This window comes from Camelina sativa, chromosome 9, assembly GCF_000633955.1.
Source record: "Camelina sativa cultivar DH55 chromosome 9, Cs, whole genome shotgun sequence".
NCBI classification, from domain to species: domain Eukaryota; kingdom Viridiplantae; phylum Streptophyta; class Magnoliopsida; order Brassicales; family Brassicaceae; genus Camelina; species Camelina sativa.
The window spans coordinates 28516744-28543326 of NC_025693.1; the positions used below are offsets into that span (position 1 = coordinate 28516744).

Here is a 26583-nt window from a genome sequence, read left to right on the forward strand (position 1 = left end):
AAAAAAAACAAACAGAGCAAGTTTACAAGTCCATTTTTTGCTATATATGTTGGTTCAGTTGGGGGAGGAGTTGTTGTTCATCACATTGATGATGCACAATTGTGTAAACAAATAGACTTGTAAATGCCGCAGACTAAGCAATACTATTTGCTTTGAATTCCCCCACTGGTAAGCTCTATGATTCAACAATAAAAACTTGTACACTGATGAGCCTATGCGGTATATGTATCACCTGCCAGAGGTACATTTCTCATTGCCATATCATCATCACACATTGAAATGTATCATAGAATATTGGGGCAATGTATGTATCACAGATCAACGTTGTGTTGGTTTCAGGAAACTGATGTTAAGGCCAAGACAAACCTCATTTTGTAACTCAGTGATTTCTACTAGTTCTACATAAGGAGAATGAGCAGTTTAAAAACATTGAATCCTTTTAACTCTCTACTGGATATATCTTTACCAATATCATTTTATTTAAATCCACACACTGAGTGACTGTTACAATGAGAAACCAAAGAGAGAAGTGGTAACCATACTTTACTTACAACTGACGCTACACATAGATGAGTATTTTGCGACAGAGGCTACCCTTTTGAGCTCCCTAGGTAGAGCTTACATCAAAAACTAATCCTCAAAGCCTATGAACATGAACAAAATAAGACGATTTGATCACCTGTTACTGGATAAAGATCATACAGCCTGTTCACCTGTTACCATCATCATTTATATCGGCTGCGAGTTTCTTCTTAGAATGTGGATCCCCGAGACATTCCAAAACCGTTATCCGAGAATCCTCCTTCATTTCAATCGTAGCTTTGACTGTAAATCTGAACAAAATAAAAACAACAACAACAAGAAGATGGATGCTAACACTAGTAGATTCATATAAACTCAAATATAAAAAAAAAAGAGTGCAGAAAATGATGTCCACTTACCTGCATGAAACCGTGAAATTGAGGGATGCTCAAGAGCAAAATCACAGATATCATCACGTCTAAACAAGTAAGCTCCTTTCTCATAGCTGCAAAGAGAGAGAAAAAACATACGAATTACAATTAGATTCTTCCTTAGATTCTTCAATTAGCTTGGGTTCGCGTCTATAGAGACAGATTCGTCCTTAGATTCTTCAATTAGCTTGGGTTCTACTACTTCAGTTGTCTTCAAATCAGGTTGGTTAGGGTTTCTGGGAGGTGGAGGGTTCATCGACGCGACTCCCGTTATGGTTGAGGATTCGTCGCTTGGAGAAATCGACACGGTGTTTGGTTCAGGATCAGAATCATGGATAGGGTTTCGCGGCGGAGGAGGATCCATCGGCGATGTAGTCGTAGTCGCCGTTTCGCCTTGTCGCCATTTGCGAGAGAAGAAGAAAAAAAAATGTCGAAGAAAAAAAAATGTCGAAGGAAAAAAAATTGAAACCAAGCTTTCCGTGTGACACGTCACCTTTAGATCAGTGGAAGAACTGATCTTATTTAAGATCAATTGGGCTGATCTTATGAGTACTGTTCAATAAATTTTAATTTTAAAAGCCCCAAGATCACTCATGTGATCTACCGATAAACATGGCCTTACAAGGGTTAAGAAACAAAAAGTGAATTATTGTTCAGTTCCAATTGAAGAATTCACAGTCACACTAGTTAAACTCGTAATCAAAATGGTTGATGCATACAAAGCCACGATTAATAATAGATATGAGCTGATTATGTATGTGTATGATGGTTTTGGATAAAAATTTTTTATTAAAAACTAATGATTATTAAATGATAGAATTGGGACCATCATGTTCCGCTGTCTCCAATAGTTTACGAACGGATACAAGTTATCTAGAGGATTTGTTCAAATTTATTTTTAAAAATACAACTTTCCACTTCTTTGGTTGACTGTTTTATTCGGGAAGAAAACATTCAAAACAAGATAAAGACCTAACACATCTAGTAGGTGTATAACTTAATAGTAATGATTAATGACAAAATTGACAACTTTTTTTTTTATAAAAAATTTAGGTAACCATTAACTTGTGTGTGATTTTACTGCTATAAATGGTTTTTGTATATGATCAAACTTACACATCTTTAGAGCCGGTTATATAAAAGATCAGAAAATAAAACAAATATTTGACAAATTGCTTATAATTCTTGACCCCAATCCTTAGTTTATGTTGGTTATGCTCTGGACCGGCCTTGTTTGCATATCAATGAGTGGTAAACCAAACGAATCAAGCCAATAGATCCACAAATACAAAACCAACGAGTGGTAATGGTAAACCAAACGAATCAATCAATCAGTGGATCCACAAAAACAAAACCAATGAATGGTATTAGTAAACCAAACGAATCAATCAACCAATGGATCCACGAATACAGAACCAATGAATGGTATTGGTAAACCAAACGAATCAATCAACCAATGGATCCATCCACGAGTACAAAACCAATGAGTGGTAATGGTAAACCAAACGAATCAACCAACGGATCCACGGAAACAAAACCAATGAGCTCATGACTCCACACTTTTGTACTACGTGTAAATTACTATTTTTAAATAATTTATTTTAAAGTTTTCATCAGTTATCAGATCATCCGGTGGATAGATGCGAATATACAAAAATGCTGACAAAGTAACCTAACAGAACACGAATCGGAGAATTCCAGATAATCTTATTACACGAAATAAGTAAATTTAGCTTTCCAAATCTCATCTCTTTCTTCTCTTTGTCTTGTCTCTATCTCTTTCTGTCGGCTCAAGAAAGAACCCTAAAAATCTCCAGAAAACAAAAAAAGATCCTCCTCTTCCTCCTCCTCTTCAACTACCCCATTCAACGATCTGAGTCTTGTGTTTTAAATTTGTTTCCTTTTGATATGGTTTAGAATCTGTGATCTAAATGGAAGCTGACGTGTCAATTTCCTGAAACCCTTATCGCCAAAATTTCCAGAAACCGAAACTTTTTCTTTTTCTTTTTTGTGTTCGTTTCGATTTGTTTGAGAACAAAGAGGCACGGTAGGGACGATGATGAATCGTGCTTTGGTCCTACTCCTACTTTTACACGTTTTCACTGTTTCTTGTTTAGCTTCAGCCAAAGTTATTCTCATCAGGAACAACCTCACTCTCTCTTTCGATGACATCGAAGCTAATTTTGGTTAGTTTAAAAATCTCATCTTTTCATCTTTTACCTCCTCTGTTTTTTCGTTTGCACCGATTCAAAATTAGTGTTGGGGTTTTTTAAATCTGTAATTGGGTCAACGCTAAAAAGATGAGATTTTTAATATGTTTATTGCTAAATTCGTCAAAAAAAATTTTGTTGCAGCTCCGACAGTGAAGGGTACAGGTGAAATTGGAGTGGTTTATGTAGCTGAGCCTCTTGATGCTTGTCAGAATCTAATGAATAAACCAGAGCAGAGTAGCTCTAATGAAACTTCCCCTTTTGTGTTGATTGTAAGAGGAGGTTGTAGTTTTGAAGAGAAAGTGAGAAAAGCTCAGAGAGCTGGTTTTAAAGCTGCTATTATCTTTAACAGTGAAGACCATGGACCCTTGATTGCAAGTGTGAACCTTTCTTTCTTCTTTAGTTTCCTGTTTTGATCCTATTTGATTCTCAAATGTCCTCTGCTCTGGTCTTTTGATGGCTTTAACATTTGAGGTTTTTGTTTTTTGTTTTCAGTGGCAGGTAACTCGGGTGGTATAAAGATTCATGCGGTATTCGTTACTAAAGAAACGGGAGAAGCCTTGAAGGAGTCTGTTGGCTTCCCCGATACTAAAGTTTGGTTGGTTCCAAGTTTTGAGAACTCTGCGTGGTCGATCATGGCGGTTTCATTCATTTCGTTGCTAGCAATGTCGGCTGTTCTCGCTACTTGTTTCTTTGTCCGTAGGCATCGTATTAGAAGGCGGACAACATCTCGGTCTTCTCGAGTCCGTGAGTTCCACGGTATGAGCCGCCGCTTGGTGAAAGCAATGCCGACTCTTATATTCAGTTCTTTCCACGAAGACAACACTACTGCATTCACTTGTGCTATTTGCCTCGAAGACTACACTGTTGGAGACAAGCTTAGGCTCTTACCTTGCTGCCACAGTGAGTATAAATACAGTAACTTTAGGAACATTTGTTGGAACTAGCTAATATATTTATGTTTCTGCCTTTGTGTGTGTGTGTTTGCAGAGTTTCATGCTGCGTGTGTTGACTCGTGGTTAACCTCTTGGAGAACGTTCTGTCCAGTGTGCAAACGAGATGCAAGAACAAGCACAGGCGAGCCTCCAGCTTCAGAGAGCACGCCATTACTCTCATCAGCTGGATCTTCCTTCAACTCTTCCTCTCTACACTCTTCCGTCAGATCATCTGCACTACTGATCGGTCCTTCCATGGGCTCATTACCTTCTTTCTCTCCAGCATACGCAAGCTCATCCTATATCAGACAATCTTTCCAGTCTTCCTCTAACCGTAGATCTCCTCCAATAAGCGTAAGTCGTAGCTCTGTGGATCTAAGGCAACAAGGAGCTTCTCCTTCTCCATCACCATCACCATCATACATTTCCCATATGGCTTCTCCACAGTCTTTGGGATACCCGACTATCTCCCCTTTCAACACGAGGTACATGTCACCATACAGGCCTAGTCCGAACAATGCGTCACCTGCATTGCCCGGATCATCAAATTATCAGTTTCATCCGCTACGTTACAGTGAATCAGCTGGAACTTTCTCTCCATACGCCTCTGCAAACTCGCTTCCCGACTGTTAAACCAACAACAACCGGTCTTGGTTCTGCACTTCTGGTCATATAAGATTATTTGCTTTGCATTTTGAGTTTTTACTACGAAAACGTACGTGTGGTGCTTGTGTGTGTGTGTGTAACGATGCTCTTTATAGTTCTTTTGGTTGAGATGAACATCTTTCGGGTTTAGGTTAGAGATTTTAATACTTTCACTATACACAAACTCTGTTCCTTTGTAGAAAAATATGAGCTATGTATGTATGTATATGTATATTCGTTTCTCTCTTGTTGCTTGTTCAAGTATACAACTCTGTAATTATAAGGCCCAATAGAGAGTTCATATTAATCATACAAATTAGGCCCAATAAAGAGTCCAGTTTCTAAAAACGACGCCGTTTAGTTGATTTTGGTAATTTGGTAACTGGGACCAAGTAGAGAAACTGACTACGCTTAAAGTGAATGAAGACAAAAGCTTCATCCCACCGTTGGCCGGACTATTCTTCTCCGGCGTCGTCGAGGATCTCCGGTGGTTTGAGGAACCAATCTCACCATGCCAATGAGGCACCTCAACGCTGTCGCCGTTTTACTAATGATGTTCTTTACTCTCTTAATCCTATCTTTCACAGGAGTTTTGGAATTCCCATCTGCTTCAAATTCGATCGAGCATCCAACAGACCCGGCAACGAAATTACCTGATTCAGCATCGGATCCGTTCAGTGACGTCCTCGTAGCTTATAAAAAATGGGACTTTCGAGTGGGTTGTGCTCGGTTTAAGGAGAATCTTAAGGATTCGATCCGTGGCAATGTTAGTTCGGGTTCTTTGCAAGTACCTGGTGGTGGGTTTGGTTGTGGTAAGCTTAAGATGGAGCATGTTAAAGTTTTGGTTAAAGGGTGGACTTGGATTCCGGATAATTTGGAAAATTTGTATTCTTGTCGATGTGGGATGACTTGTTTGTGGACTAAATCACCTGTTTTGGTTGATTCACCTGATGCTTTGTTGTTTGAGACAACAACTCCTCCGCTTCAGGTATATTGCTTGTTTGATTCTGGTGGTTTTGTTTAAAGCAAGCGTTTTGGAGAGTAGTTTATAGATTTGGATGATTAGGACAGGTTAGCTTACACTGAACTTGTGATGTCTGCTGCACTCTAGCTCTTATGTGGTTGTGTTTAGGTTATCAATTCTTGGATTTGCTGTGGGTTATAGTCTGAAGAGCTGCATTTTAATGGATCTGATTGTGGTGTCATGTCTTAGTATGAAGTTTTTGAGGAATATGTTCTGGTTCTCTCCATTGAGTGTTTATGGTGTTCAAGCTACTAGAGAAGATGTTTTGGTTTTGGGATTCACTCAAAGATACGAAAGTGTGCTACAAAAAGTTCTTGTTTTTGTCCGGTTTTTATGAACTTTGTATAATGCTGTTCTTGTCTTGACCAATTTGGAGATGGAGCTGCTTGTGTATTGATTTTGGAAAGTGGGACATAGTTTTGGATGTTCAGGGAAAATTAAAATCTCATACGGTCTTATTTTCTCTCAAATATGATGTGTGATCCTTCAGTGTCACTATAGGTGATCTTTCAAAGATTGTGATCCCATTGATGCTGAGTTTCTTGCTTATTTCCATAGAGACGTATTGGAGATCCGCTTCGTGTGTACATGGAGCTAGAGGCTGGAAGAAGCCGCTCAGGCCGTGAAGATATATTCATCAGCTACCATGCCAAAGACGATGTCCAAACAACTTACGCGGGTGCCCTCTTTCATAATAACAGAAACTATCACATCTCTCGACACAAAAACAATGTAAGTAAACCTGTTAAACTCCAATTCTATATGCATTTCTCTTTCATGTCCTCTGTTTTCTAATTGGAGTGTTAACCATTGCACAGGATGTTCTGGTGTATTGGTCTTCCTCAAGATGCCTACCTCACAGAGACCGCCTCGCAAAAAGCCTACTCGATCTGATTCCCCACCATTCTTTCGGTAAGTGTCTAAACAATGTTGGTGGCTTGGACGCAGCGCTCTCTATGTATCCAGAATGTGCTGCCGAGTCCAACGCTGAGCCAAAATGGTACGATCACCTCCACTGTACCATGTCACACTACAAGTTCGTCCTTGCAATCGAAAACACAGTCACTGAATCATACGTGACCGAGAAGCTTTTCTATGCGCTCGACTCAGGCTCTGTTCCGATATATTTCGGGGCCTCTAACGTGCAAGACTTTGTCCCTCCCCATTCCATGATCGACGGTAGCAAATTCAGCTCGATGCAGGAATTGGCTACGTACGTGAAACGGCTCGGTGATGATCCTGTTGCTTACTCGGAGTTTCACGCGTGGAGGCGGTGTGGACTAGTGGGGAACTATGGGAAAACCCGCGCAGTGAGTCTTGATACGTTGCCGTGTCGGTTGTGCGAAGAGATTAGCAGAAGAGGCGGGAAAAACGCTGGAGTTTGACAAGCCACCAGTGGCCTTACAGGTGTGTGAGATTGTTTACATTTAGAGCGGTTTCTGATTCTGTAAATGTTATCTCATGATCTGTTTCTGATATAATGTTAATAGATTACTGAAAATATACTACTTCTTTTGTGGAAAAAGTTCCTTATTGTAAATTGTAGTAAATAGACCAAAAAATTAAATGACATACACAAACGTGTAGTTCATAAAATCATTTGGTAAATCAAACAAATATTACATACTAAATGTGTCTTCTAGTATTTATCCATTAAATGCTAGATTTTTAAGCTAATTAAACTAATTTTTCTTTAAAATCACCATATATTATATACATAACAGATATGCACAAGAAGTACAGAAAGAGAAAGAAAGAAAATATCAATGGAAATCAATTTGATATGGTGAGATATATATTTCTATCCGCGACAAGCCTAGGCTCCTTCAACACGTTTTGACAGCTTCCTAGATCTCTCTCTATACATATGAGTTCCTTCTCTTGATGTAAATTTTTTTTTTTCTTTTCTCTTGATTTTTCACAAAAGTTTTAGTTGTTCACCAAAGTTAGCTATCTCCATGGACCGGCCAAAGAAACGGGACAAGCTACGAGCGGTGTATTCGATGAGCTGTATATACGAAAATGGCGAAAAAAAGGGAGCAGAAGGGATCAGGGAAGTGAGCTCGATGTGTTCGATATCCGAAATGACGGATGAATACCTTTTGTCTCGGCTGCATGACCGGCCAAGACTTAAACTAGAACGGAAAAAATCAAACGATGACATGTCGTTAAGCCTCTATGACAGTGCACACTCATTAGACGGTAGGTCTGCTTGGGATACTCCGGTTTTCTCCATAAAAGACTCGTTTGATCCTAACCCAATGGTCACAGAAGCTTGGGAGGCTCTGTGCCGATCTCAGGTCTATTTCCGGGGAAAGCCCGTAGGAACTATTGCCGCTTGCGACCCTGCTTCCGATGAGGTCGCGAACTATGATCAGGTATGGTTTTGTGTTTTGTTTATTTGTAGTAGTATTTTTTTTATATTCACAAACGATGATTACAATATTGATGATATAAATGTTCTGCTTCATTACAATATATGTTTTTGTGTCTATTGTAAGGTATTCGTACGAGATTTTGTACCGAGCGCTCTAGCATTTCTGATGAAAGGAGAGCCAGAAATTGTGAAGAATTTTCTCCTGAAGACGCTTCACATCCAGGGACAAAAAAAAACGATCGACAGGTTCAAGCTTGGTGATGGTGCAATGCCAGCAAGCTTCAAAGTTCTCCATAACCCTATCAAGGAGACGGATACCATCATAGCTGACTTTGGAGCGAGTGCCATTGGGAGGGTGGCTCCAGTTGATTCAGGCTTTTGGTGGATCATTCTCCTCCGAGCTTACACTAAGTCTACAGGAGACCATTCTTTAGCCGAGAGACCCGACTGCCAAAAGGGAATGAGACTCATTCTCTCTTTGTGTCTCGCTGAGGGTTTTGATACTTTTCCGACTTTGCTTTGCGCAGATGGTTGCTCCATGATTGATCGGAGAATGGTAAACTCGCTCTCATCCTCTTGCATATGTCATTCTTTAAATCCAAGAAACCAACTCGTTTAAGTATAGTGTGACTGTCTCAAGCTTTTGAAAGTCATGCAAGCTTGATTTTTATTGTAGGGCGTTTATGGGTACCCGATAGAGATCCAAGCCCTCTTTTTCATGGCTCTTCGTTCTGCACTCTCTATGCTGAAACATGACTCCGAGGGTAAAGAGTTCATGGACAAGATTGTGAAGCGGCTGAACGCACTGAGCTTCCACATGAGAAGCTACTTTTGGCTCGATCTCCAGCAGCTCAATGACATATACCGTTACAAGACGGAGGAATACTCACACACCGCGGTGAACAAGTTCAACGTCATCCCTGACTCCATCCCTGATTGGATCTTCGACTTCATGCCTCTCCGCGGTGGCTACTTCGTCGGAAACGTAGGTCCTGCTCACATGGATTTCAGATGGTTTGCGTTGGGAAATTGTATTGCAATTCTTTCCTCCTTGGCCACGCCTGAACAGTCCAATGCGATTATGGACCTGATTGAGTCCCGGTGGGAGGAACTTGTTGGAGAGATGCCGTTGAAAATATGTTATCCGGCAATGGAGAGCCACGAGTGGCGGATTGTCACTGGTTGTGACCCTAAGAACACAAGGTGGAGCTACCACAATGGAGGCTCTTGGCCAGGTGAGTTACCTTCTTTTACAAGTCATAGATATATAAATCACATAAATTGATTGGGAATATATGTTTATGTCATCCACTTTCAAAGACTTTAAATATAGTAACATGGGATACAAAAAAAATAAACGAATGAAAACAAATAAGATAGAATATGCAAGAGTCAAGACATATGAGTGACTGAAGAATATTGTACTCGTTATAAAATACTAGATATAGTCAATGGTTTATTATTTATTTGGGAATCCGATGCCTCTTGGGATTATTTTGCCGTCTATAATGGCGAAAGAAAACTAGCTTAGTTAAATCATATTCAACTCTTGGAATCTGTCTAAGTAGAATATGTTTTTCATAATGTTTTGTTTCATTCTTCTAAAAGCACATTTGACTATTTTTGTTTTTTTTTTCGTTTGTATGATCATTTAACTAATATAGTTGTGTCTCTCATGTGGTTGGTGCAAAATGTAGTGCTTCTATGGTTGCTAACGGCAGCGAGCATAAAGACCGGACGGCCACAAATAGCACGACGGGCAATAGACTTGGCGGAGGCACGGCTGTTGAAAGATGGATGGCCGGAGTACTACGACGGGAAGTCGGGAAGGTTCATCGGAAAGCAGGCGAGGAAATTTCAGACATGGTCGACCGCTGGCTATTTGGTAGCCAAGATGATGATGGATGATCCAACGCATGTTGGAATGATCTCAATGGAAGAAGAGAAACATATGAAACCTCCTCTTAGAAGATCTTCTTCTTGGACTTGATGTGCATTTTTTAATTTATTGTAGCGCCTTTTACAATTACCATTAACAAAAACGAAAAATATTCATTACTCCCAAACTTTGTTTATGGGGAAAATTCAAGAATTGGTATCTTGGGATCACTTTGGTACCATAGTCTAATACGGACGGGCCACCAGGTAATAAGGGGACGGGGGTAGAAAGAGCCATTGACTATTGACCAATGACCTATCAAAGTCTTACAATACACAATCGGACAGAAACAAATTAGAAAAAAGAATACAAAAAAAAAACAGAGAACGACCATTCGATTAATATCATGTACGTCTGTAACCCCACGCACACTTCCAGTAATTTTTGGGTACCTTTACTACGTCAAACGCAATAAAATCGCATGTTACTAATACCAATATATGCTACTTGTTTAGGTTATGCATGTTTTCGAATTTCGAATATGTCTATGTGAGTTAAAAATAGTGAACTCTCAAAGCTACAGCCTATATAAAAAAATATAAGTTTTTTCTTAAAAATTATTTCAGTGCATTTAGGTAGACTAATGGAAAAGCAGGTGAAACTCTATGAGCCTCTCTATACACATAAAGTAATTACTTAGTGATTCTTTATCCATAAAATAGAACCCCATAAGCGATAGATACTTAGATAGCTAGCTAGATACAAAATGAGCATATCCTGATACATATATATATTATATCCTAATGTTTTAGGGTTTCTAATCTTAATATTTTCGGCTAACTTCATAAAAACTAGGAAAAGAATCGTAAGTAGTCATAATTTTCTCTGAAATTCATGATCCAACATCATAGTTCTAAAAAAAAAAAAAGTATTGGATCGCACTTTGTTTACTTTTTATCCTTGACACAGGGTCAACGAGTTTGCTTTTGTGTCCTTGTTTTATTCCTGATTTTAGGCCATTTAACTTTTTTTTTCTTCTTTGAATTCTTTTGGTGGGGAAAACGGTAAACTATGTTTTGTTTTACTTTTTCCATGTATGCAAATTACAATTATCATGGAGTTGAAACTTGAAATCCAAAAAAAATTAGTGATAAACTTTGGACATGATATAGCAAATTAGCAATCCCATAAACCAAGTCGCCTTGGTCCAGTAGTAAAGGGAGAAAAGTCCCGCCACCTGGATACGAGTAGCGTTGGTCACAGAGGTTCGAATTTTAACATAATCTCTCCCGGTTCCTGAAGATTAGTCTTTGGACCTAGTAAGACATGATCCTATAGCAATCACAACAGTGATCCAATTTTAGCCCCATATACATCTCAAATATACACACCCAGTAAACCAACATACACAATTCATTGTACTATATATATATGTGTGTGTGCTTCGGTTTGTATGGAAAAAACAAGAAAAGCTTTAAAAAAATAATCAAAAATCAAACTGTTGTTGCTCCCAAAGAAAATATCAAAAGATGTAGCTTTATTTTTTTTCATCTGGAGGGAGGGAATAAGAATATGAAAAAGAAGGCTAAAAACGGGTTGTTGAAGGAGAGTGATTAACATAAATCACCGCTCACCAGTAACGTCTTTATCGACAAAAAATAAAACAATTTTAAAATATGGTGAGTGGATCAGTATTAGCAACCACCAGATATAATCAAACTATAATAAGATTGATTGATCTTCTTCTTTTTTCACTAAAATAATTATTAACCTAATTAGGTGCACATATAATTTCTCTAACTCTATATAGTCTACTATATATACAACGTGGTTGTATTTCAAATGTAAATTAAACCAACAAATCTCTCCTTCGCGTTTACACCACAAGTGCTTAAACTAAGTAAACATCACGTAGTCTTTATCAAAACCAATCTACACCTAAATTAAAAGAGTTAAACTACCACATAATTTGTGTGTAACATCTATCATTCAAAATCCAAAGACCATAAAACCTAGGCTCTTATACCTATATGAGTGTTCCATTACACATTAAATGGAAGATTTAGCTCGTTTTAAGAGTGTGTTCCATTTAATTATTAATTTCAACATAATTAACAAAGTTTAACCATTGGCAAAAGCAGTGTTAATAGAGACAGAAGAAACAAGAACAGTGTGTGTAAGTAAAGGGAAGAGGAAACAAATAAGTCAATAAAGGTTGAATGAAATAAAGAAAGAGAGAAAAGGATTAGTTTGCTCCTCTCCTCCTCCTCTTCCTCTTCCTCTCACTCTGCAATCACACCAATTCATATCCACTTGTTTTTATCCTTCTCTCTCTCTCTCTCTCTCTCTCTCTACTCAACTCAACTCAATCATTCTCTCTTCTCTCTCTTTCTTTAGTAATAAAGCACACAGCTTTCCTCTCTTAGTCTAGTTTTAGATCTCTCCTTCCACAGTCACTTGCTTCGATTGCTTCTGATTTCGATGTCAAGACTCTGAATTTACATGGGTTTTGTTTAAAGATCATTTCTTTTTTAAAAAGGGTTTGTTTTTCTTTCTGAGAAGAAGATGGAGCTCCACACGAATCAGAATTCCGGTGTATCGGACTCGACCCTTCAGCTTAATTCCGGTGATAAACAACACTCGATTCCTTTCGTCGGAGCTATGTCAACGACGACGAGTTCTTCCACGTCTAATTCAACAAGCACGAGCTCAGGAACCGCTCTCGCCGTTGTTAAACCCGCCGCCAAAAAGCCTTCTAAAGATCGGCACACTAAAGTCGACGGCCGTGGACGGCGAATCCGTATGCCGGCGATGTGCGCCGCTAGAGTTTTCCAGTTGACTAGAGAGTTAGGTCATAAATCCGATGGTGAAACCATCGAGTGGCTTCTCCAACAAGCTGAGCCAGCTATCATCGCTTCCACTGGTACCGGTACGATTCCGGCGAATTTCTCGACGCTTAACGCTTCTTTGCGCGGTGGTGGCTCTACCCTCTTCGCTCAGCCTTCAAAGTCTGCTTCTTCCCCACTCTCCTCGTTTCATACCACCGGAATGTCTCTGTACGAGGATACTAGTAACGGTACTAACGGATCATCATCATCGGTTGATCCTTCTAGGAAGTTGCTTAATTCAGCAGCAGCCGCGCAGAACGCGGCGGCTGTTTTCGGGTTTCATCATCAGATGTATCCGCCGATTATGTCGACGGAGAGAGCTCCGAGTAATTTAGTGAAGTCTTATAGAGAAGATTACTTCAAGGAGCCTGGAGCGGAACCAAGTGGGAGTTCTCAGAAACAAGGTCAGTTTCAGGATCAAGAATTAGGTCAGGGGGGTCGTACTGCTGCGACTGCTAATGTGGTGCCTCAACCTATGTGGGCGGTTGCGCCAGGGACTACTAATGGAGGAAGTGCGTTCTGGATGCTTCCGATGAGTGGTTCGGGTGGGAGGGAGCAGATGCAGCAGCAGCAAGGTCACCAGATGTGGGCGTTTAATCCAGGGAATTATCCGGTTGGGTCAGGACGAGTTGTAACTGCACCAATGGGGTCAATGATGTTGGGAGGTCAACAGCTAGGATTAGGAGTGGCAGAGAGCAACATGGCGGCTGCAATGCGTGGTGGTAGTAGAGGGGATGGTTTGGCTATGACTCTTGATCAACATCAGCATCAGCATCAAGAGCCGAACCAATCTCAAGCTAGTGAAAATGGTGGTGATGATAAAAAGTGATAAGACCACCTCATGGGTCATTCTAATGATCGACCGACCACACTCGCGTTTTAAAGATTCGCGATCTCCGGTTTTACGGTTAGCAAGCAACTCCAGTCTTAAAACATGTTTTGGCAGTTGAATGCTACCATGCCTGAATGACAAAGATGTGGTTTCTAAGCTTTTGAACATATTTGTTACATCATTTGTGGGGTTTTTTTTTGTGTGTGTGTGTTTTGTGGATTTTATCTTTTTTCCTTTTGATTGTGAGCTTTTGATTAATAGATGTGTGAATATGTTGATCTTTCTTGAATTTTGGGAGATCTTTCTACGATTCATATGTGGATCAAAAGCAGAGTTTGAGAATTTAAAAGCTGAGAAAAAACAGTGTCATGAGAGACTCAAACCAGATGCCTATTTCCTTTGTTGAGAGACAACTGCAAAGACAGGGACCCAAAACCGATGCTGAAAGCTGTGAAGATAGACTATATGGTAAGCAGAAGCAGAGTATCGGGCAGTTGCTGATACGACTTTGGTGCTTCGTTGGCTTCTCAAAACCTTGGTGTCAAATCAATTACTCAACCAGTTTTTTTGTTGTGATAATTTTGCATTGGACTATCACTAACACATGAGCTAATACAGTTCGAGTGTCAGGCTGTCAGCTTGCTGATGCTCTAACGAAACCAATGATGTTGTTACTTGAAACACACTCTTCCAAGGAATACAAATATACAACTATCTTCCTTTACAGAGACCTTGGTATGCGAAATTGGTGTGGGATATGTCTCACTGGTCTTGTCTTATTCCAATCTCGAATCACTAACTCCATCATCTCTGAGAAATTAGAATCACTAAACCAATTTTAAAATTCCAAAAGTCGTAAACTCCCAAAAACCAATTTTTAACAATTTGCACTGACGAAGCGGCTAAATATTTGAAGTTAAGTACTTCGTCAATGTTCCAAAGTGACCCCAAATTTTGACAAATTTGCACTGAAGAAGCGGCGAAAATCTCGTGTCTCTTTCACCGGAACCCCAATATCAATCACCGACCAGGCGAGTTCAAGGGCAAATTATAAGATGAGATGACATATAAGAAGAAAAAGCCATCGACTTTGGAAAACAGAAATCTTAAGGCAAAGAAGAAAAGAGATAATGAAAACGCTTCTTCCTCAAGTTCTTCATCTTCTGCCTTTAATCCTACATTCCTAATTCTACTGTCGTGAGTGGCTCATAGATTGCGAAACCCTAATTCCACAGTGCGGTTAGGTATGGAGCATTGGGGAACAACAAGCCGAAGCCTTGGCCCTTCCTCTGGGAACATCTCCCTTCTATCACATCTGGTTATGCTCTTTCGACATGAAATTGGCAAAAATAAGTGAAAGAGATGCGTCTTTCTTGGCGTTTGCGAGATATTTCTACGATTGATACAAAACTATTCTGACATAACTTCCAATTCCAATAGAAGTAAGAAAAAAAAAAATATTCATATGGGATTATCATTATTGCAGTATTGAACTGCCAGCAAAAGGAGGGAAGAATTAGGAAAAAAAAAAACAAAACACTTTACCATAACAATAAGGCTTGTAGCTAAGATCCAAAGGAAGAAGAAAGAAACTCTCTTGCAAAAGCAGAGTTTTGAGGAATCATACAAATTATTCAAGCTGGGGAACACACAAAAACGTCCTGAGTGACTTTCAACCAGAGGCGGTCTTCCTCTGCTGGAAAACAACAGCAAAGATAGGAACCCCAACACCGATGCTGAACGCGGTGAAGACACCGAGAGACATCTTGAGACCTTGGAACTTCATGCGGTCCAAATTGTACATGTGTTTAGCGTGGAGGTAGTATGGCTCATCGTGACCATGCCCTCCGCTCATCTTCTTAACTCCAGTCGAGTGGAAGCTTCTGCTCACTGTTTGATAGTGATAACAAAGAAACGTTCAGCAAGTTTTTGACAATGTACCAATCATCAGACACTTTAAGGATCATCTTATATCTCATTCAATTACAAGAACAACATCAAAACAAGCTGATCCCTAGTACTAGAGCTTTGCTGCTAAATGTTTCATAACTGCATAAAAATAGAGTCTTTAACTGATTAACCAAACCTATCAAAGCATGAACATGAAAATTTCAGAAGCAAAATGTGCACTTTGCATAGGTTCATCTATAGCACATGTGAAACACCCAAATACACATTTGTAAATTACATTGATAACAATTTCTCAGCCTTTTCATAACTATCGAGCAGAGATGCGTTTCAAAATTTTTAATTCCCAAAAATTAAACGCTTGAGAAATCGAACGAAGAATCACATCGGAAACATGGAAATCTCAATCCTTACAATAAGCTATGGCCAAATCAATCAGAGTAAATCGATTTCTGAGGAATCAAAACAAAACCCTAGACTACAAAAAGGGGGGGAAAAAGAAGAAATGAGAAACCAATCAAGCAGGTATTATTTATTGAGAGTACTGACCAGATCTGGAGACTGATGCTTCGGAAGAAGCAATGATCTTAGAGATAGATCTGATACTGGTGCTCAACGCCATGATCAGAATTAATCGAGAAACTGCAACAACAACAAGAAAAAATGAACAAGACGACTTCTCTCAAAACTTTTACGGCGAATCTATTTGGAGAGGAGAGACTGAGAGAAAATGGGATGATGATAATATTCACACGGGCCAACGACATCTTCTTTTGGGCCCGGCCCAATTTCTCTTAGAGCATTTTTATTGGAAACATTTTTGGAGTAAAAATATTATGAAAATAATGTTAAATTGTTAAGAAGTTTGCTATTGAAAAAACATGTTTAAAGATAACATATTTAAATTGTAAATTATATTTATAATATAATAATTTTAAACATATTAATTTTAAATTGCAAATTAAGATTTAATAATATAATAATTTTAAACATATTACATTTATAAAAACTTTAAAAATAACATTTAAATTATAAATTTATAAAAGTTTTATTAAAATTCAAAATACAATACCAAATTTTTATGAAATAGAAAAAAAAAACATTAAAGATAAAAAAGAACAAACAAACATATTATTTAATTAAAGCACACAAACATTTTATTTAATTAATACATAGTTTAATGTCCAAAATTATTTCTTATATTCTCAATTAAATCGTCTTTTAATTTTTGAAAAATTATTTGCAAAAAATTGTATCCATTCACACTTTGTCACGTCAGCTTAGAACTGAGCCAATATCAATTCTACATAAAGAACTAAAAAAGTGTTATAAGGACACTTTTCAATATATTTATTATTTTATTGGGCTAAGAACAACCAAACTGTTTTGCCAGATGGCCTTGTGTATGTGTAAGGCCTCTACTGCTTTTAAATATTACTCCCTCTGTCTCACAAAGATTGAAGTTTTAGAGAATTTTCTTTGTCCCAACAAGATTGATGTTTTGAATATTTTTAATAAATTTTTGTTTTAATGATTACTGATGTTGTAGAGGGTATGAAGTGTAAAAGTGAGAAGGTGGGAAAGTGAAAAAGTATTAGAAAAATAAATCATATATTCTCTCTATCTTAATATGTGTGTAAAATCCTAAACTTCAATCTTTGTGAAGGAGTATTTTGCATTTTAATAATTTATTTCCTTAAATTATAAAGGAATCGTTAAGAAGTCAAAATTAAAAATTTTAGACAAGCTCTTACGAGTAACGTTATAAGATCTCCACGTGGCGTAAAAAAGAATCTGAAATATTTCATCTCTCGAATGGTCCTCAGCTAGAGATGATGATTCTAAACCACAAAAGAACAGACGATGGAAGCAACCAAGAAGGCGTATCTTATCTTCTACAGTACATATTAAAACGCACGAAAGTGAAACCAATAAAGATTCTTTTTCTTTTTGAAACAAAAATGCTAGAAAAATAAACATGGCTTACTTGCAACAGAGTCTCTACTCCGCCGTTAGGCGAGAGTTTACTTATCAGGGAAGGTCCGGTCAAGGAAAAGATCAAGAGAAGCTGACTTGGAGACGTTTTCCTGTGAAAGTACGGTGCGCATCGACCGAGTCGTTAACGAGTTTGACTCAGAATCATGCGGCGGAGACAGAGTTAAAGTATCTGGTGAGTCAGCACGGGTGGGACGTGAGGAGATTGAATAGAGACGACGAGGATGAGATTAGGAGAGTGTCTCTTGTTCAAGCTGATGCTTTCCACATCCCTCTTGCTCTTTTTAATGATTTCTTCTTTCTGTTTTTTCAGGTTTTGTTTAGCATAATTCTCTAAATCTGTGCTAAAGCTTCAATATTTAAGTTTTATATATGCAATGAAGATTTTGCTAATTTTTATATTTTGCAGGCAGAGGTACTCTCAGCACTTCTTTACAAACTAAAGAATTCACCACCTGACAGGTAAAAAAAAAATGACAAACCTCATTGCTACAATACTTGTATAGTTTCAAAACGTTAGTAAAGTTGTAAGAAAATGCGGCAGATATGCATGTCTTGTGGCGGAGCAAACGAGTGAAGCTGAAACATCGTCGAGCACTAGTGTTGTCGGAGTCGTTGACGTCACAGCTCAGACTGAAAGTTCAGTACTTTGCCATTTCCCTGGTGTTGAAGAATATCTTTACGTTTCGGGATTAGCCGTCTCAAAAGCTCAAAGGAGAAAGAGGATGGGAAGTACATTGTTAAAGGCATGTGATGTTCTGTGTTATTTGTGGGGCTTCAAGCTACTTGCTCTAAGAGCTTACGAAGACGATGCAGCTGCTAGAAATCTGTACTCAAACGCTGGTTATGACGTGGTCGCTACTGATCCCTTGTGGACCTCTACATGGATCGGCAGAAAACGCCGCGTTCTTATGACTAAACGCTTTTCTTAGACTGTTTTCTTCTTGTATATTTTACATTAGCATTGCACATTGCATTGACAATAATAAACACACTACCATCGAATTGGATACAGAGTACATGTGCAAGTGCAACCAAACTGAAAACTGAAATTGCAGATGACCATCAAGATACCTAGCAAATTATCCAGACGTCAAACTTTTTCTACAAAAGGGTTAAAACTAGCAACACGACCATGTTTCGTTTTCTACATCTAAGTGGGCAAAAGCTGCAGATAACGTTTCTTCCTAAAAGATGTAAAAGCCGATCAAACCTATTGACATTCGAGAACCTGACATGCTCCTTAGAGCGAGCAAAAAAAACAGAGTCAGTGAAAGGACAGTCACGTGGACGGTCTGGTGAAGAGTGACATCCCCTTAAGATCTAGAGGAGGGAGTCCCGGGACATGATTGCCTTCAGGTCCCATCCAGAGACCTCCATTGTGATGAGGAGGCAGCAGTATTGGCGACTGACTGTTGTTGCTCTTCTCGGTTGATGTTTCTTGCTTCTTCTTCACAAATTCAAAGAACTCAGCAACCTGGCGTGCATACCTTTTAATAATATTAATAAAAAAAAACGTCTGTTAGAAGATTTAGGATTTTTCAATTAAGTTATGGTGACATTACAGTAGTGTAAGAAGAACTTACTGAGCCTTTGCCTCTATATCTAGGCTGAAGTCAATATTGGGTTCACAGTCCAAAACCAGAGCAGGGACCTGTTGAAACCAAATAAACCAGTCTAAGCAAAATCCATCTCTAGACTCCTTAGCACAAGCATACAAAAATGAGATAGCTTTATTACCTTCTGGATACTAGAATGCATATGATTCCCTTCCAAGTAAAAGACGCGGTCTTTTATATCAGGATGCAGAGAGTTGTCCATGTGTAAAGACGGTTTACTAACAGACAACACACCATGGTTTCCGCTCTCAAACGGAAGCAGCCAGCTCTCATGCTTCTCGTGCAAATCTTGGAGGTACTTCAACGAGACTCCACCTTCTTCAGTTCGTTTCCTGAGCATCATCCGCTTGTGGCAAGTGTCTGGACTCGCCCTCAAGTATATAAACCCATCAGGAACAAGTCCAGGTAAACAAGAGACAACCGGATCAAACCACGAATCATAGATGCTGATCTCCATCTCGTTCATCCACTTAGCTTCATGAACCGCACGCACAAACACCTGAAGAATGTCAAGTTCCACAACATATTAAGTTTGCAATCACACATTCCAAAAGTATCAATTTTATAAACCATTTGCTTTCAAAGTTACCATTCTGTCACTGAAGACACTCCTTTCCATCAATCTGAGAGGTTTAACCCCAGAAGCAGACTCTTTCTCCTGCATCAGCCTAGTGACGAACACATAGTTCTGAAAAGTATAAGCATACCTCTGAGGCTCAGAGTAGAAAGCATCCAAGATATTGAAATGGTCAGGTCCAACATCTTGCCACTTAGCAACTGGCTCAGGAACAATCTCAACGAGGTCTTGTAACTCCACCGTCTCATTGGCTATTCTCTGAAGAAAAGTTGATTTACCGACACTAATGTTCCCTTCAACACAAAACGTCAAACGTTTCTTTGCATTTAGATTAGGTTCAGGACCAGAATCCTTTAGCTCATCATCCACACTCTCTTTGATAAACGTTGTTATACTCTCCGCATGGTTCCTATGTATAATCCCAACAGAGCTCCTAAGATAATCAACCATCTTCTGACTCGCTTTCCAGAACTGAGATTACAAATCAATCAAAGAATGAAACTTCCAATTACTATCTCAAAACCCACAAGTTAAAAAATTGAAGTTGTCAAACAAATACCTTATCTTTATAGAGCTTCTTGAGCTCTGCAACATCTCCAATCCCATTATCAACAAGCTTCCTCTGATTCCTTAAACCCACTCCAGGAATCTTCAGCAAATCTGGGTTACCTATAAACTCACCACTTCCACTAGTACTCCGACTTCGACGGCTCATCCTCACAGGCTTTTCATCTTTCTCATCTTCATCTTCTCCGTCAGACTCTCCCTCGCTCTCAACCACTGCGTCAGCAGTAGCATTAGCCGTGCTTACGCCACCGTTAGACTCCGAGCAAAAAAACGCACGCCACGTCCCGGTTCGACCGACCCAAGCCCGGTTCGTACTACGGATATCACCGTCGATTGAACACCGGCAAGCCCTGTAACCAGCTGTTGAGAACCGTACCGACGCCGGCGCTGCTGGTCTACGAACACTCCTCTGTAGATAAGCAGAGAAACCAACACCGCCTGAAGAAATAGAAGCCGTCTTCGTCGGCATAGCGGAAGTAGAGAAGAAACAAGTGGATAAAGGTTTAGGAGTGGAACAAGGAGTGAGATTTTTGACGGGGGTCTTAAACCCTAGTGAGATAAAACCGGCGGCGAAAGAGTTCACCGGAGTAGAGAGAACAGGGGTTGAACAAGTAGTACTTTTGCACAGAATCTTCTGCATCGTTTTCCTCCTTAACCGAGCATTTCACATCACTCAGAGAAATTAGAAAACCCTAGTTTCAGAAGAGAGAAGATAACAAAAAGAGAAGAGGGCTTTTGTGTGGGGTTTTGGTTTGGGCGCAAAGACAGAGGAGGAAGAAGAAGAAGAAGAAGAAGTGAGAAAGTTGCGGTTTTAGGGTTTTTAATTTTATTGATTAAAAATCATTAGTGTGGTTAAGTAATTTAATTAGAAGATATGGTTATGGGACTAATACGTTATAAAAATTATTTATGGAGCAAATACGTTAAAAAACAAAAAAATGGTGTAATGATGTGTCTATGAGGTGTTTTTTGTCATTGTCCTAAATTGTGTAGCACACGTGACACGTGCTGAAAACCCACCTCACAGATCAAGTAAAATAATCATTTTTTCTTCTTTTTAAAAACCCACCTTCGGTCTTTTATTTGGGCCAATCCTTTGTTAAAAACTTGAAAAGGCCCATTATAATTAAAAGCCCATTAGGTTAGATCTCTCGTTCCGGGGAAAAAGGCGATATATAAACACGGCCATTGTTGGAAGGTTATCTTGTTTGGTTCAGCTTGTACACTTAAGTGCGGCGTCTTTTGGAGATAAACCCTAGTTCTTGTGTAGAGACGATCTGAGAGAGAGAGAGATGGTGGAAGAAGCTAACGTTGATGTGAAAGCATCGGCGAAGAAGGATATAAGGAATTATCTATGCCAGTACTGCGGAATCAGCAGATCTAAAAAGTATCTCATCAATTCACACATCAAATCTCATCATCAGGTTTGAGATCTCTCTCTCTAATTCGATTGCAGTATCTCTCATATGTTGCTTTGTGGTTCGTTTTCGAGTTAAGGAGTTTGTAGAATTGGTGATGTTTTTTGTTGAATCGGGAGCTGTTTGATTTGTTTTGTTTAGATGGAACTTGAAGAGGAAAGAGATGATATGGCTTGTGAGGTTGAGGAAGAGACTTCAAGTAAACATACTTGCCAGGAGTGTGGTGCTGAGTTTAAGAAGCCTGCTCATTTAAAGCAGCATATGCAGAGCCATTTGCTCGAGGTAGATTTTTGCATTCTCGTCCCTGTATCAGCTACTGTTGTAGTCGTTTAAGCCCCAGACGTATTGAATCCTAGTGCAACTCGACTACAGATGGAGATGCTTTGAGATACTCGTGGGTTTTGATCAGTATTGAGTTTTGTTCTTTTTGTGAGCTAAAAGTTTATGCGTTTGCAGGAAATAAATGGCTTTTTTGTTTAATACAAAAGGCTTTACTTATATTATTGCGTGAGGCATTGGATCCCAAAAGAGAGAACTCCAAAATGCGAGGCTACATGTTTTGGACTAGTATCAGGTTGGGAGACCTCCTGAGAAGCTCCAGCATGGAAGCCTCGATCACGCAAAAAGTTTGAGGTCTGATGCTCTTTAGCTTGTTTTTGATTTCTCTCTATGCTTTGGATTTTGTTTCATTGCTGAGCTATGTTTCTGATGGTTTTTTCACTTTATCGACATGTAGAGACCATTTGCTTGCTATGTGGATGATTGTGCTGCTACCTACAGGAGAAAGGATCATCTCAATAGACATCTTCTTACCCATAAAGGGAAGCTCTTTAAGTGTCCAAAGGAGAATTGCAAGAGTGAATTCTCAGTACAGGGCAATGTTGGTAGGCATGTTAAGAAATACCATAGTAATGATGACAATGATAAGGACAATACTGGTAATGTCGATAGTGGTAAGGACAAATCTGGTAGCGGTGGTGGTGATAAGGAAAATATTGCTAATGGCGATAGTGGTAATAAGGACAGTACTTGTAATGGTGATTCTCAACCCTCTGAATCTTCAACTGGTCAGAAGCCGCATGTCTGCAAAGAAATTGGTTGTGGTAAAGCCTTTAAGTATCCTTCACAGCTGCAAAAGCATCAGGATTCTCATGGTAAGTTCACCTTCCTACTTCTATTTGCCCTTCAGTTTAGGATCCTGGGCATATAAACATTGCTTGTATCATCCTGACACCTATAGTCTGAGGGTCATTCTTCTGAAGTGTATTTTTTTTTTTATTACTGAAAGCAGTGCTAAGCGTTTTCACTTGTATTTGTAATATTTTGTTAAATCTTTCCAGAATTTTAATCTCTTACGGTTTGGATTTACTTATGCAGTGAAATTGGACTCTGTGGAGGCGTTTTGTTCTGAGCCTGGGTGTATGAAGTACTTTACAAATGAGGAATGCCTTAAAGCACACATAAGATCCTGCCATCAGCACATCAACTGTGAGATATGTGGTTCTAAACATTTGAAAAAGAACATCAAAAGACATCTACGGACTCATGAAGAAGATTCCTCACCAGGAGAATTCAAGTGTGAAGTGGACGGTTGCTCTTCGACATTCTCAAAGGTAAAGAAGCAATCTGATCTACTTATAGCTTAATCCCCTAAACTAGTATTGTTTTCCAGATCCCTAATTACATTATCATGATATTGCAGGCTTCTAATCTTCAGAAACACAAGAAAGCAGTGCACGAAGATATCCGTCCTTTTATATGTGGCTTTCCAGGTTGTGGCATGAGATTTGCTTACAAACATGTCAGAAACAACCACGAGAATTCAGGGTGCCACATATATACCTGCGTAAGTTCATCCTCAACCTGCATTCTAACTAGTTTTTGTTGCATACTTCAAAGACTAGTATCTCACAAAAAAAAACCGAATCGTGGTTTCAGGGTGATTTTGTTGAAACGGATGAAGATTTCACATCAAGACCAAGAGGTGGACGAAAAAGGAAGCAAGTTACAGCTGAAATGATGGTACGAAAGAGGGTCATGCCTCCTCGGTTTGATTCAGAAGGACACGAGACTTGCTAGTAGTAGTATCCAACAAGCCTTGTTATATAATTTATAAGATACGAGAACAAGGTAGTACAAGACTACTAGAGTACTAGGCAGGTGTTATGTGTAAGTAAAGCTTTTTATTTGTTTGTATGAGTTCCACTAGAAGGAAATATAATAACGACAATAGTATAACTAGTAATGTAAAATTTTGATTGGTAATCTAATTTGTGTTCTATCTTTTTTTCCTCCCACATCTTTAATTAGACCTTATTGTTTTTGTGATGACTCATGAGATAAAGCCAGCCTAGATGGTCCTCTTGTCGTCCCATTTTCAAATTGTAGTGAACCTCTTTAGTGGCTTGGTCAAAGTAAACAAGACTTTGAATTGTTCAACCTTGTCAAAAGTCAACGATTGGAGAAAAATGATAAAACTTTGGGTTTTAAGTATCTTGTACAATCTATAAAGCCAGGAGTTGCAGAGATTCCCCAAGAAAGCATGGCTACACACAAGATTTGGGTGATGTCTCTCATAATAGTAGGTACAGTTTCTGCTACTCTAGAAAACCATACAAGATAAAGATACTGTTAAGAATTAAACATTCAGAAAATTTGATCATATTCATTGTTTCAATTGTTTATCTTAAAAAAAAATTCCATTAGGAGCGATTCTAGGAGGAGTAATCCCTGAAACAAAGACAGTGATCGCTTGTCCTCTCTATTGCTTACAAGTAGAGTACATGACTTGTTCTTCCTCCGGGGACGAAAAGCTTCCACCGAGATGCAATTGTTGTCTTGCTCCCAAAAACTGTACTCTCCTCTGATTCTACTTCTATCCATTGTAACAAATGACCATTATAAATCTAGTAAGAACCTGATGGAATCCCTCCTTCGAACCCCATCCATTCCTCCCATTCGTCGATTTCACCCATCTCTGTAATCTCCTCCTCTTCTTCTTCTTGTTTCTCAAATTTTTGCATCAAACACTGAAAAAAAAAAAAGTGATGACTACATTGAATCATAATTAAGATGTTAAAAAATTTCATTATTACCATGCCTAATAAGAAAAGATTAAATCAAGAAAAAAGACAAAACAAAAAGACCTCGTAAGCGGATTTGATCTCTTTAAAATCCTTGTCCTGTCCTTTATGCACATCTGGATGATACTGCAATAACTCATTTTGTCTATATATATTAGTTATAATTCTTCTTTTCTTGATTTGACTCGACAAACAAACAAAGACAATGCGACATGTGTAATCTAACCTTAAGAGCGAGACGTTTGAAGGCACGTTTGACTTCGGTATGAGAAGCGAGAGGGGTCAAACCAAGAATCGTGTAATGGCTAAGATCTGATGACGAGCATCTCGTCGGAAACCGTATTAACCGGCGGCTATCTTTTTGAATGGTGGAACCAGGATGATTCGTCGGAGCTCTGAACCGGATATTTCGTATCATCCTTTCTTCTTCTTCTTGTTCTTCACCAACCAAACATTTGAACTTTTTTTTTTTTATCTTTTCCTTTTTGGGAAATTGTGAGATATGATGGACCTTTTTATATCTTGTACCCGACGGTATGGTCTTTTTGGATATCCGATTATCCGATTCACATTCCGATGTCATGTCGGTTGATGTATTTTAATATTTTTTTTTGTATGTTCCTTTGTTTGGCCTCTCTTATAAGGAATATAATCCAACATAAATAATAACATATAGTTCCAAAATATTTAAAATTACTCCAAATTTAACATAAAACATAATCCAACATTGTTAATGATAAAATAAGATTAAAAACATTGTTTTGTAAAAACATGTTTACTCCGCGACATTGTTGTTGACGCTGCTTCCACTCGTTTTCGAAATCTGAAAGATAAAAAATATGTAGCTGATCACTAATCACAAAACTAAGAAATTGAGTATAATAATTTGGAATATATATAAAAGGTTAAAGAGTAAAGATTTATACGAACCAGTAATCAAGATCATCAAAAAAGGATGGAGTTGGCATATCAAAGTTGAGATCTTCTAATCCACCAAAGATCTCTTCTTCACTCTTCTCTTTAGCCTCTTCTTCACTCTTCTCTTCAATCTTCTCTTCACTCTTCTCTTCAATCTTCTCTTCAGTCTTTTTTTCAGTTTGAATTAGACCACCACGACCACCACGACCACCACGGCCACCACGACTACCACGACTACCACGACCACCACGACCGCCACGACCACCACGACCACCACGAGACGTTCCCTGCACACATAACATAAGCATCAATGTTTTACAAAAAAAATAAGTTCTTTGAACCATAATCAAATTAATGAACAAGAAATATGCAATACTTAGATACTGACCGAACCAGATGCATGTTGAGGCACCACCGTAGTTGAGACTGCGCCAGAGATCTTTCCTTCACTCTCTTCTTCAATTTGAATTAGACCACCACGACCACCACGTCGATGAGTCTTTCCCTGCACATATAACATAAGCATCCATTTTTTTTACAAAAATATGTTCTTTCAACTATAATCTAAATTAATGAAAAATAAAAGAAAAATGCAATACTTAAATACTGACCGAACCATATGCATGTTGTGGTATCTCCTGATTTGAGAGTGCTGGAAGAAAAACAACCTGTTTTTTTTTTCCGAACAATGAATAAACCATTAGCATGTATCAAAGTCTTTTCAAAGTTTTTGTTTCACCTCAATTTCTAATATC

General features: G+C 38.7%; 10 protein-coding genes and 1 long non-coding RNA gene across 12 annotated transcripts; 7 read left to right on the forward strand and 4 right to left on the reverse strand.

The window, feature by feature from the left end:
* Positions 262-1467, reverse strand: LOC104712775. Its single transcript, XR_755551.2, has 2 exons — positions 942-1467; positions 262-833 (listed from the first exon to the last, which is right to left on the reverse strand). It is a non-coding gene; the product is annotated as an uncharacterized LOC104712775 (long non-coding RNA).
* LOC104712776 (receptor homology region, transmembrane domain- and RING domain-containing protein 2) lies at positions 2581-4991 on the forward strand. Its single transcript, XM_010429749.2, has 4 exons — positions 2581-3139; positions 3308-3541; positions 3659-4066; positions 4154-4991. Exons 1-4 carry the CDS (start codon positions 3010-3012, stop codon positions 4729-4731), a joined length of 1350 nt encoding a protein of 449 aa, XP_010428051.1. The 5' UTR covers positions 2581-3009; the 3' UTR covers positions 4732-4991.
* On the forward strand, positions 5126-7307 carry LOC104712777 (alpha-(1,4)-fucosyltransferase). Its single transcript, XM_010429750.2, has 3 exons — positions 5126-5731; positions 6326-6499; positions 6586-7307. Exons 1-3 carry the CDS (start codon positions 5255-5257, stop codon positions 7150-7152), a joined length of 1218 nt encoding a protein of 405 aa, XP_010428052.1. The 5' UTR covers positions 5126-5254; the 3' UTR covers positions 7153-7307.
* On the forward strand, positions 7642-10179 carry LOC104712778 (probable alkaline/neutral invertase F). Its single transcript, XM_010429751.2, has 4 exons — positions 7642-8145; positions 8269-8700; positions 8821-9379; positions 9842-10179. Exons 1-4 carry the CDS (start codon positions 7726-7728, stop codon positions 10132-10134), a joined length of 1704 nt encoding a protein of 567 aa, XP_010428053.2. The 5' UTR covers positions 7642-7725; the 3' UTR covers positions 10135-10179.
* On the forward strand, positions 12241-14057 carry LOC104712779 (transcription factor TCP22-like). The gene has a single exon (XM_010429752.2). The coding sequence runs from the start codon at positions 12589-12591 to the stop codon at positions 13738-13740; it is 1152 nt and encodes a 383-aa protein (XP_010428054.1). The 5' UTR covers positions 12241-12588; the 3' UTR covers positions 13741-14057.
* Positions 15187-16368, reverse strand: LOC104712780. Its single transcript, XM_010429753.2, has 2 exons — positions 16201-16368; positions 15187-15633 (listed from the first exon to the last, which is right to left on the reverse strand). Exons 1-2 carry the CDS (start codon positions 16271-16273, stop codon positions 15416-15418), a joined length of 291 nt encoding a protein of 96 aa, XP_010428055.1. The 5' UTR covers positions 16274-16368; the 3' UTR covers positions 15187-15415.
* On the forward strand, positions 17501-18660 carry LOC104712782. 2 transcript variants are annotated; one of them, XM_010429755.2, is made up of 3 exons: positions 17501-17821; positions 18056-18108; positions 18191-18660. In XM_010429755.2, exons 1-3 carry the CDS (start codon positions 17630-17632, stop codon positions 18576-18578), a joined length of 633 nt encoding a protein of 210 aa, XP_010428057.1. In that variant the 5' UTR covers positions 17501-17629; the 3' UTR covers positions 18579-18660. The 2 variants fall into 2 exon arrangements, with proteins under 2 accessions (XP_010428057.1, XP_010428056.1); XM_010429754.2 differs by having other exon boundaries at positions 17505-17959.
* On the reverse strand, positions 18630-21216 carry LOC104712783. The gene is made up of 5 exons (XM_010429756.2): positions 20402-21216; positions 19855-20313; positions 19387-19764; positions 19233-19300; positions 18630-19136 (listed from the first exon to the last, which is right to left on the reverse strand). The coding sequence occupies exons 1-5, from the start codon at positions 21047-21049 to the stop codon at positions 18929-18931; spliced, it is 1761 nt and encodes a 586-aa protein (XP_010428058.1). The 5' UTR covers positions 21050-21216; the 3' UTR covers positions 18630-18928.
* LOC104712784 (transcription factor IIIA) lies at positions 21600-24110 on the forward strand. Its single transcript, XM_010429758.2, has 6 exons — positions 21600-21833; positions 21969-22109; positions 22564-22981; positions 23205-23440; positions 23530-23673; positions 23766-24110. The coding sequence occupies exons 1-6, from the start codon at positions 21702-21704 to the stop codon at positions 23904-23906; spliced, it is 1212 nt and encodes a 403-aa protein (XP_010428060.1). The 5' UTR covers positions 21600-21701; the 3' UTR covers positions 23907-24110.
* LOC104712786 lies at positions 24171-24713 on the forward strand. The gene is made up of 2 exons (XM_019229424.1): positions 24171-24412; positions 24534-24713. The coding sequence occupies exons 1-2, from the start codon at positions 24370-24372 to the stop codon at positions 24692-24694; spliced, it is 204 nt and encodes a 67-aa protein (XP_019084969.1). The 5' UTR covers positions 24171-24369; the 3' UTR covers positions 24695-24713.
* Positions 24454-25496, reverse strand: LOC104712785 (chaperone protein dnaJ 8, chloroplastic-like). Its single transcript, XM_010429759.2, has 3 exons — positions 25137-25496; positions 24974-25036; positions 24454-24856 (listed from the first exon to the last, which is right to left on the reverse strand). Exons 1-3 carry the CDS (start codon positions 25491-25493, stop codon positions 24734-24736), a joined length of 543 nt encoding a protein of 180 aa, XP_010428061.2. The 5' UTR covers positions 25494-25496; the 3' UTR covers positions 24454-24733.

Bases quoted from the DNA above. Each gene is read 5' to 3' on its own strand.
- LOC104712776 (XM_010429749.2), top strand. From the start codon at position 3,010: ATGATGAATCGTGCTTTGGTCCTACTCCTACTTTTACACGTTTTCACT. The intron at 3,140-3,307 runs GTTAGTTTAAAA...ATTTTGTTGCAG, and splicing joins TGACATCGAAGCTAATTTTG to CTCCGACAGTGAAGGGTACA. The intron at 3,542-3,658 runs GTGTGAACCTTT...TTTTGTTTTCAG, and splicing joins CCATGGACCCTTGATTGCAA to TGGCAGGTAACTCGGGTGGT.
- LOC104712777 (XM_010429750.2), top strand. From the start codon at position 5,255: ATGCCAATGAGGCACCTCAACGCTGTCGCCGTTTTACTAATGATGTTC. The intron at 5,732-6,325 runs GTATATTGCTTG...TTATTTCCATAG, and splicing joins CAACAACTCCTCCGCTTCAG to AGACGTATTGGAGATCCGCT. The intron at 6,500-6,585 runs GTAAGTAAACCT...ACCATTGCACAG, and splicing joins TCTCTCGACACAAAAACAAT to GATGTTCTGGTGTATTGGTC.
- LOC104712778 (XM_010429751.2), top strand. From the start codon at position 7,726: ATGGACCGGCCAAAGAAACGGGACAAGCTACGAGCGGTGTATTCGATG. The intron at 8,146-8,268 runs GTATGGTTTTGT...GTCTATTGTAAG, and splicing joins AGGTCGCGAACTATGATCAG to GTATTCGTACGAGATTTTGT. The intron at 9,380-9,841 runs GTGAGTTACCTT...TGCAAAATGTAG, and splicing joins CAATGGAGGCTCTTGGCCAG to TGCTTCTATGGTTGCTAACG.
- LOC104712779 (XM_010429752.2), top strand. From the start codon at position 12,589: ATGGAGCTCCACACGAATCAGAATTCCGGTGTATCGGACTCGACCCTT.
- LOC104712780 (XM_010429753.2), bottom strand. From the start codon at position 16,273: ATGGCGTTGAGCACCAGTATCAGATCTATCTCTAAGATCATTGCTTCT. The intron at 15,634-16,200 runs GTCAGTACTCTC...ACTATCAAACAG, and splicing joins AGCATCAGTCTCCAGATCTG to TGAGCAGAAGCTTCCACTCG.
- LOC104712782 (XM_010429754.2), top strand. From the start codon at position 17,630: ATGGCTTACTTGCAACAGAGTCTCTACTCCGCCGTTAGGCGAGAGTTT. The intron at 17,960-18,055 runs GTTTTGTTTAGC...TATATTTTGCAG, and splicing joins TCTTCTTTCTGTTTTTTCAG to GCAGAGGTACTCTCAGCACT. The intron at 18,109-18,190 runs GTAAAAAAAAAA...AAAATGCGGCAG, and splicing joins AAGAATTCACCACCTGACAG to ATATGCATGTCTTGTGGCGG.
- LOC104712783 (XM_010429756.2), bottom strand. From the start codon at position 21,049: ATGCAGAAGATTCTGTGCAAAAGTACTACTTGTTCAACCCCTGTTCTC. The intron at 20,314-20,401 runs GTATTTGTTTGA...TTGTAATCTCAG, and splicing joins AGAAGCTCTATAAAGATAAG to TTCTGGAAAGCGAGTCAGAA. The intron at 19,137-19,232 runs GTAAGTTCTTCT...TATTATTAAAAG, and splicing joins GATATAGAGGCAAAGGCTCA to GTATGCACGCCAGGTTGCTG.
- LOC104712784 (XM_010429758.2), top strand. From the start codon at position 21,702: ATGGTGGAAGAAGCTAACGTTGATGTGAAAGCATCGGCGAAGAAGGAT. The intron at 22,982-23,204 runs GTAAGTTCACCT...TTACTTATGCAG, and splicing joins AAAGCATCAGGATTCTCATG to TGAAATTGGACTCTGTGGAG. The intron at 23,441-23,529 runs GTAAAGAAGCAA...ATGATATTGCAG, and splicing joins GCTCTTCGACATTCTCAAAG to GCTTCTAATCTTCAGAAACA.
- LOC104712786 (XM_019229424.1), top strand. From the start codon at position 24,370: ATGGCTACACACAAGATTTGGGTGATGTCTCTCATAATAGTAG. The intron at 24,413-24,533 runs GTACAGTTTCTG...AAATTCCATTAG, and splicing joins GATGTCTCTCATAATAGTAG to GAGCGATTCTAGGAGGAGTA.
- LOC104712785 (XM_010429759.2), bottom strand. From the start codon at position 25,493: ATGACATCGGAATGTGAATCGGATAATCGGATATCCAAAAAGACCATA. The intron at 25,037-25,136 runs GTTAGATTACAC...GAGTTATTGCAG, and splicing joins TCAAACGTCTCGCTCTTAAG to TATCATCCAGATGTGCATAA. The intron at 24,857-24,973 runs GTCTTTTTGTTT...TTTTTTTTTCAG, and splicing joins AGATCAAATCCGCTTACGAG to TGTTTGATGCAAAAATTTGA.